Source organism: Grammomys surdaster, unplaced genomic scaffold, assembly GCF_004785775.1.
Source record: "Grammomys surdaster isolate TR1022 unplaced genomic scaffold, NIH_TR_1.0 127, whole genome shotgun sequence".
Taxonomy (NCBI): Eukaryota; Metazoa; Chordata; class Mammalia; order Rodentia; family Muridae; genus Grammomys; species Grammomys surdaster.
The window spans coordinates 1,857,109-1,865,524 of NW_021604585.1; the positions used below are offsets into that span (position 1 = coordinate 1,857,109).

At 44.4% G+C, this 8,416-nt stretch overlaps 1 protein-coding gene across 3 annotated transcripts in view; it reads right to left on the bottom strand.

Annotated features, from left to right (window-relative positions):
* Window positions 1–8,416, bottom strand: part of Rtn1 (reticulon 1) — a 195,955-nt gene that overhangs the window by 4,512 nt on the left and 183,027 nt on the right. For all 3 annotated transcript variants that reach the window (XM_028789358.1, XM_028789348.1, XM_028789368.1), the window contains 4 exons: window positions 4,872–5,010; window positions 3,078–3,147; window positions 2,581–2,627; window positions 2,437–2,495 (listed from right to left, as the gene is read on the bottom strand). In XM_028789358.1, the coding sequence (XP_028645191.1) occupies window positions 2,437–2,495; window positions 2,581–2,627; window positions 3,078–3,147; window positions 4,872–5,010 (315 nt within the window). The remainder of the gene's footprint in view (window positions 1–2,436; window positions 2,496–2,580; window positions 2,628–3,077; window positions 3,148–4,871; window positions 5,011–8,416) is intronic.

The window sequence follows — 8,416 nt, forward strand, 5'->3', positions numbered from 1 at the left end:
CTCTGAGCAGCTTTGGCCATGGCACTTTATCACAGTGCGCATAAAGTTCCATGAGAACAATGTAAGTTCCTTTTCTGGAATTATTCTAACAGGCAATTAGAATTTCAGAGGGTAAATCGGCCTGAGCAGCGATATTCTACGACAGTTCTCTCAGGCTTTAGTGCTAGGCAACACAGGCTACTGATGAACTCTCGGTTTTTCTTTTCTGACAAGAACTATATAACTTACCCAGTTTCTCTTTTTGCTTTGGCTACCAGGAATGCAGCCAACCTGATTTAATTATAGAAGCCCTGTTCCCATGGGTGACATGTTGTTTTCATAGCTTTGAGTTTCAACTATAATCTAACAATTAGACTATATACAGATGTAAATGCATATTTATTTTAAATTGTGATAGCCTCTGAGTTTACAGCCTTCCCCCGCCCCCAGTTCTCTCAGGAGACTATCACTAAATGACTTCCACACAATGCAATCCCAATGACATCAGCCCACTAGTCAGAAACACCAAAGGACATTCCATGAGTGCTCATCTCCTGGCCTCAGCCTTTCTGTCTGTATTCTTGCCTCTCATTAAGCTGCAGGACAGTGGCCAACTCAGTGCCTGAGCATGATAAACCTTTCTGTGCCTTTCTATGTGCTTAGACATTTCTTCTTGCAGTGTCTTTCTCCCTATCCTCTGCATGGATGCTTATCCCCGCTTCAGGGCCTGGGCCAAACGACATCCTAAGGGCTTTCCAGTATCCACTCTCAGAGATGCTGCTTCCTCATTGCTCCAACTTTAGAATTACACACAGTTTTCCTGTAGCGTTTACATTATCTCGTGCTTACTCCTCTATGATTTCAGCTATACCAACAGGCTGAGAACACTGTGAGTTGGACTCAACCATCTTCATGCCTTCTGTGTCACCATAGCAACACAGGTGATATGTATCCAATTCTCACTCCACCCCATTCCCACCTTCGCCAACAAAATTAGTAGATATGATTCCCTCAGGATCATCTAACTGAATATTGTACAATTTCAGCCCAAAACTTCTAGTTCCAGCTGCCAAATTAGCACCATTCAGATTTTCTGGTGCTATAATTTTTAAACATAGCTTTCCAAGAGTTACCCAGGGACTTCACTGAAGTGTAAATTACAGGTCATCCATCCCCAGAAATTCTAAGACTGTAGGCTTGCTTTGGGTCTCTCGAGTCTCTTGCCTTTGAACTGACTCGACTTTAGTGGCAACACTGTTTGCTCTATGCCATTCTGCCATTTCTTCACATTGAGCAATGACTGTTTCATTCTTCATTGATTTATTTTCATTACACTGGTGACACAGGGGTCCCAGAGGGATGTTTTCAGGCATTATGAAATGGACTGAGACTTGCCACATTTCCAAACTGAGCACGGAACCCCAACATAGCTCTGTATGGCTTTAAGGGTAAGAGTATAAATGTGTGTGGTGGGGGAGGGGTTGGTACTCAGGGAAAGTCAAAATGTGCATGGAGAGAGGACAGTGGCTGCAGGCCTGGACAGGGCAGTCAGGGCAGAAGGACGCAGAATTAACGGCTCTTCCTACAGTTTTGTTATCATACAGCGTTGACTGTCTGAAGCACCTAAGTCTGACCATCACCTAGGCTCAGCCACTTAATTATCTGATTACTAAATGGAGTTAATGTTGATGGAGTCTGTAGCTGAAGGACAGTCCAACATTTAGGTTAAAAGATCCTAACAATGAAGTGCACTTGTCATGGTGGGCGGCAACAAGCCTTAAAATGTGAAGGTGGGAGCCTTGGAAATCGCTAAGCTAAATGGCCTTGTTAGCTGTGGGCGTGGATACCTGACATTTTCATCTTTAAGTATCTTACAGGCAGCTCCATAAAGCAGGCTCTGTTAGAGGCAGAAGGTTAAAAACAGCAGTAGCACAAAACAAATACAAACTCGCAAGGCAAACAGTATAGCAAAAACATGTAGGTAGCAGACTATTCACGCATTCTGACGCTTTAACGTGACTTTACTGGTTTAAAATCGGTAGTGTTCACTGTTCAAAAGGCTGCAGGTGTTTATTACACGTTTTCATTTCAATGTGACTGTTCATTTAACATTTTCTGAATTAAGGTTCTTTTCCTTTCCCCTCCATCTTGTTCTTGAACATGGGCCAGCCCTTGGGGGGAAGTTTAATATTACTAAACTTGTTAAAATAGGTTCATTATGATCTCTGAAATAAGCTACTGATGGTTTTATTTAATTGAGGGTTTGAAAGTCATACTTATTTTTTTTTTTAAAAAAAAAAACACCTTTAATTGAGACGAGAGTGAATGTACAACTCAAAAGAGGAAGCTATAACCTACGCCTATTATTTCTCTACCTCTTCGCTACATCTAACCAATCTACTCCCAGGCTTGCTTCAGACCGAGGTTCCTTCTCATGAACTGCACTATGTAACTTACTTTGCCACGACGGTGTTTATGTGAGTCCTCACAAGTCCCAGATATTGGTCAACCTGTGCCTACAAAGAGGAAGAAATCATGAGCACACCCAAAGACTACGAGGACAAAATTTCACAAGAATGTCTGACCCCACGTACAACTCACCTGGTGCTTAACATACACAACAGGCAGAGTAAACATCGAAACCACAGCTGGAGAAACAATAACAAAAATACAAACAAATATACCGTTAGAGCTCTGAGAAAGAGCAGCAGAAACAAGCGTAGGGATACATTTTGCATAGTCACGAGACTGTGGGCATCATTTGGGAAAATAGCATTATAGATCAGAGATGACGGGGCATAAGAAAACCAAATATAAAAATGATATATCTGTAGCTAATGAGGGTACACTGTACCCTTTCAAGATGGCAGTTGATCCACTCATGGCTGCCACTGTAGATGTACATATACCAGAAGCAAGTTTAGCGATCTGGTTGAAGGAAAAAAACACTGAAAAGTCCACTGTTAATTGAACTACATGACACTCTCCACTTGGGGGGAAATCTAGTGTTTATTCCTAGCAATCTACCAAGAAGCTAGAAGCTGACAGCCGTGGAAGCACCATATCCCAGCAGTCCATGGAACACAGGAAGCCCTTACCCATAAGCAGCAGGGTCAGGCCATTGAAAAGTGCGCCAACGTAGGTCAGGAGCCACATGAGGACTGCAAACTGAAGAAGGAAAGGTCGTCAGAGAGTTCTCCATGGTCCCTCCCAGATGGGCTCCATGTCTTTCCTGGGTTAGGATCTGAGTTGCTCTAGTTAACATTTCAACTTTTCCCCCCTAAAGACCAGAATGAGCCACAACAGGAAGTGGATTCCTGGGAAATGGTTTTGACAGGAAGTAAGAGTATAGTAAGGTATCTAAAGCTCACCATCCTGGTCCCTTGGTGACGTTGAATCATGCCGTTTGTTGTTCAGGGACCCAATGAAATCATAGGCTGAACTAGGCATTTGGCAAGCTGTAACCCTTGGCTGTTTTTATAAGGACCCAGAGTTTAAGAAGGATTTTTTTTTTACATTTTTAAATGGTCAGATTAAATAATAAATGTATTCAACGATCTGTAAGTTTTCACTGACTTTAGCCTTTCACTGATGGACTGTCCTTTGCTGCTTCTGTGCTATAGTGCCCAAGATATACAGAGTAGAATAATACAGCAGAAAGCCACAGATGTGCAGGGTAAGATAATATGGCCCAAAGCTGCAGATACTACTTGAGGTTCGCTGACCTCTGTTCTGGTCCACAATTATTGCATTACAAATAAAAGCACAGCCAGCAATTGTGATTTTTCTGACATGTCTCTAAGTCACGATAGCTCCTCTTCCAGGGATGCAGCTTAAAGGTCAGGCCCATATCCCTCACTTCTTCCTCTGAATCACCTTAGACAATTATTAGTCAGCTCCCCTGCATTAAGCACTCCTTAAGGACAGAACACTCACAATCTCTTTCCTCCTGCCCCCACTCTGCTCATGGGCTTGCTGAGTCCTGTTTCAATGACTTGGATTTTATCAGGAAGTCACAGGGAGCTCCAAGCAGCCTGTTCAAAGAAACCCACTAGGACAGCATTTCTCAACCTGTGGGTCTCGACCCCCCAAGACCATTGGGAAACATATATTTTTACATTGTGATTCATAACAGTAGCGAAATTACAGTTATGAAATAGAAACAAAAATAATGTTATGGTTGGGGGTCACCACAACATGTGTGTGTATGTTATGTGTGTGTGTCTGTGTGTGTGTCTGTGTGTGTGTCTGTGTGTATGTTATGGGTGTGTCTGTGTGTATGTTATGGGTGTGTCTGTGTGTGTCTGTGTGTCTGTGTGTGTATGTTATGTGTGTGTGTCTCTCTCTGTGTCTGTGTGTCTCTCTCTCTCTCTCTGTGTCTGTGTCTGTATGTTATGTGTGTGTCTGTGTATGTTATGTGTGTGTGTGTCTGTGTGTGTCTCTGTGTGTGTGATACTGTGTGCTGGGTACGGATCTTCCATTCAGATCCTTAACCTGAGTAGCTCTGGAGAGCTTATTGTTAGGATTCTCCAGAGTATACATGTTTCTTGAATCCCTAAGAGCAGTTAATTAGGAGAAGGGCTGAGATTTTGGTTTAACAATCCTCTCATGTAAAATGTCCAGAACTATCTAACCGAGCTTTGATCCTGGTTCTTCCAAATACAGCTGGGTGACCCTGGATAAGTGTCTAAATGTCTCTTCTCTGAGCCACAGCTTTGTCCTCTGAGAATAGGTCGACTAGCCTGGGTGAGTTTCATGGCTCCACACAACTGGAGACTCCCAGATTCTAGACTAATTAGCACTTGCTTTGTAGTCTCTGAATGGTAGCTGCCTATTGTAGTCTTCCTTGAGAGAGAGCATGACTGCAAGGCAAAGGGAGGACACAATCATACTTTTAAGGAATCCACCAGGTCCTGGACAAGGAAAAGCCTTCGCAGCTCCTTCAGTGTGCTGTTCACGTACAGCTGCAGGCAGTCTGTGTACTTCTGGATCTGCTCCTGGGACAGGGTGATCTCCAGCTCCAGGTAGGCCCTGTCAACAAACCATCCCAAGAGAATGCCATTAGAGGTTTGAGCATAGGCTGCTGCACCCCAGGGCCAAGCGAGTGCTTGTCACACTGGGAGGACTGTGGCTGGGTCACCTCTATGGCTGCTAGCAGTGGGACACCATGCTCACTCGCCTTCTGTACACATGGAATGCAGGAGTTCTGACTCTCTGGGGGCTTTGTGACTCTGTCCATAAAACACAGTGTTAGAGGATGACCTGGAACTCAGAGAAACCAGGAAGGACCGAGAAAGACTGGTGAACAGTCAGCTCCTTTCCTGACTACACACAACTTACAAAGGAATAAATGTCTTCTTTACATACTACAGAGATCTGAAAACCCCAGTTGCCAAACTGTTCTTTGACAAACTCTAAGAATTTGTGTTTCAGTTCTGAAACTGACCTCCAGATTTCTTCAGAGAACATTGGTAACTCCAGTGGCCTGGCCTTTATTGAACACTCATTGGTCCTAGTGAGTGGTGGTTTTAGCAATGAAGATTTTGTTTTCATTTATTCAAGTGGCTAGACTTAACTCAATACTAAATAAAATATAGAGTACATTTGTAAACTAAATAAAGTATAGAATATATTAGTAAAATATACATAAGCTTTCCATGCTTGGCCACACTCCTCTACCGAGCTCTGGCTTCCCTTCCTTGTCCTCCCTCTCCTATCTGAAGACAGCTCTGGACTGCCAGCCTAGCCTAGATTTCCCAAAGGCATGGGAAGAACAGACACGAAGAGTTAGGCAGCTTTGTCCTGAGCTGTAAGAAGAGTTATGGCTCTACTCCTCAAATCTGTGTTGAAATCCTCACCCTTAATGTGGCTGATGTTATCAGCCAGGTACTTTGGAAGGTGACTATAAGAGGGTGGGACCCTTTTGAATGAGACTGGTGCCCTTAAGAACTGGTTTAATCCTCTTTATTGGAGCCTCAGAGAATTCTTGATGCCTTGTAAGGGCCCAACAAAAAGATACCAGTCTATAATTCAATCACAGGGTACTTTGGTTACAGATTTAGCACAAAAGGGAGAAATGTGGCTTTTTTTTGATCATTTAATCCAGTGAGTTTATGGTACTTGGTTATAACAACCTGTCCAGGCTGCTTTTGTGTGTAAACTTCACACAAGCTGGAGTTATCACAAAGGCGCCTCCCTTGAGGAAATGCTTCCATGAGATCCAGCTGTAAGGCATTTTTTCAATTAGCAATCAAGGATGGGAGGGGCCATTGTGGGTGGTGCCATCCCTGGGCTGGTAGTCTTGGTTCTATAAAAAAGCAAGCTAAGCAAGCCAGGAGAAGCAAGCCAGTAAGTAACATCCCCCCATGGCCTCTGCATCAGCTCCTGCTTCCTGACCTGCTTGAGTTCCAGTCCTGACTTCCTTTGGTGATGAACAGCAATGTGGAAGTGTAAGCTGAATAAACCCTTTCCTCCCCAACTTGCTTCTTGGTCATGATGTTTCATGCAGGCATAGAAACCCTGACTTAGACACAACCTAAACTGACTTTGGGAGTTTATATTTAAAGATTAAGGGTTTTCTCTCCTTGGAAGAAACACACACACAAATAATACTGACTTGTCTGGATAGTGTGATGGGCTATTGCCTTTGCTCATAAAACTGACTAGACTGAAGGAATTTTAAACTTTACATTTTCCTGCTAAAGTACAATAAAACAATCAGGCTAAGTGTAGTTTTAGACTATTGTTCCTGTACCTGGGTACGGGAAGAAATAAGGCAAACGGGACCTAAGTCCCCCATGTTTCAGCCTTGGGGAATGAGAACACGGCAGTTCTAGAGACAATGTAGTAGAATGTGGAAGAACCCTGATTGGCTAAGGACCGAGGCTGGGGCAGAGGAAAGGAGCGAAGAGGAGGACTTGGGCTACTGGGAGAACAAAAGAAACGTATTCTAAGTGCTACCGTTTCATTTTCAGCCTCCACTTAATCATAGGGAGAAACTAAATTCAAGGTCCCAGGTCCTAAGGGATCTGGGGACTTCCCTATAGCTGAACAGCTTCTGTCGTAAACAGTTGTCTGAGTCCAGACATCTCAGGGACAACTCCTCCATCTTGCTGGCAGGGTCAAACAGGTTCCTGTTCCTAGGCCTAGGACTGAACACACCTACCCCATTTCTCCAAATGTTTTCTTAATTGTCTGCTAACCAGTAAAGAATGTAGAAATTGCTGTTATCTAAACCAAGATGCATATGTTGTAAAAATATATAACCAGTTGCCTGTTATGCCCTAATTAACTACATGCAGCTGACCCGCTCCTTTGTCCCCTTTTCACTCTGAGCTCTGGACCTGATGTCTAGGAGAATGAATGAAGGACCCTGAAGCCAGGTGCCCTGGATACAGCCCAGTCTCCAATGGATGCTCCCTTGCTTAACCCATAATGTCAAAATACAATTGCATAACACTGCAGCTCACCTCAGCTCACCCCTTGCTTTGTGTTCGCATCCTTTAAAAATGTACAAATCTCCCTTCAGGGATGCAGTTCAGATCCGAAACTGGCTGCCTCCCTGAGCACTCGGAAAATAAAACTTTCATTTTTAAGCTTCTATCTCTGAAGTGAGTTTTCTTAGCTTCCACTCCGAACTCAACACTGGCCTCATGCTACTGCCACTGAAATGTGGGTTGTGTATGTGCTGCTGGAAACAAAGGTGAGCCACTTCTGAGCTCTCTCCTGTGGGTATGGGGCCATGTGAAAGCTACAGCCCAGAGGGCCCAGTAAGTCAGCATTAGAACGAGGTCCCACGAGTGTACCATGGGAGTACATCGTGAAGCACCACGGATGTGCATCCTGTCATTGTGTTAGGCACTGAGATGCTGAGGAAGGACAAGCAGCCTTTACTTTCAGGCTGCCCAGTTGCCCTGAAAGGACATCAGTTCCTTTGCTGAGGCTCTGCTGCAGCTGAGGTTTTAACTCAGCTGGCAGATGAGGCATAGTAAGGGTTCATACAGAAGTGGCACTGGTGAACTCTGGAGACTGGCTGGGAGCCATGCTACAGCATCCTCTTCTCGGCTCACCCAGGTCTCGGCATTGTCCCTCAAACGTACAAGCATGTGTGTACTGGAGCCTATGGCCAGGAGGCAGGTGTGTGTGTGACACTCGCACTGAATTCTGTGGGCAAACCCCCTCACCACTGAAGTTGGGATGGAATAGTTTACTACAGTAGAGTTGGTTGGGTAGGCTAACACTGCTCTCTGGCCTATTTTAAGTATCTACACAGTTCATAGATCGCCCTAAAAGGTGGGGAGGGGAGACTGAAGAGACAGCTTAGCAGTTAGGAGGGCTCTTACAGAGCAGTTCAGTTCCTAGAACTCACAACCACCCGTAACCCCAGCTCCAGGGGAGCCAATGCCTCTGGCCTCTTTGCATGTGCCTGTGTGCACAT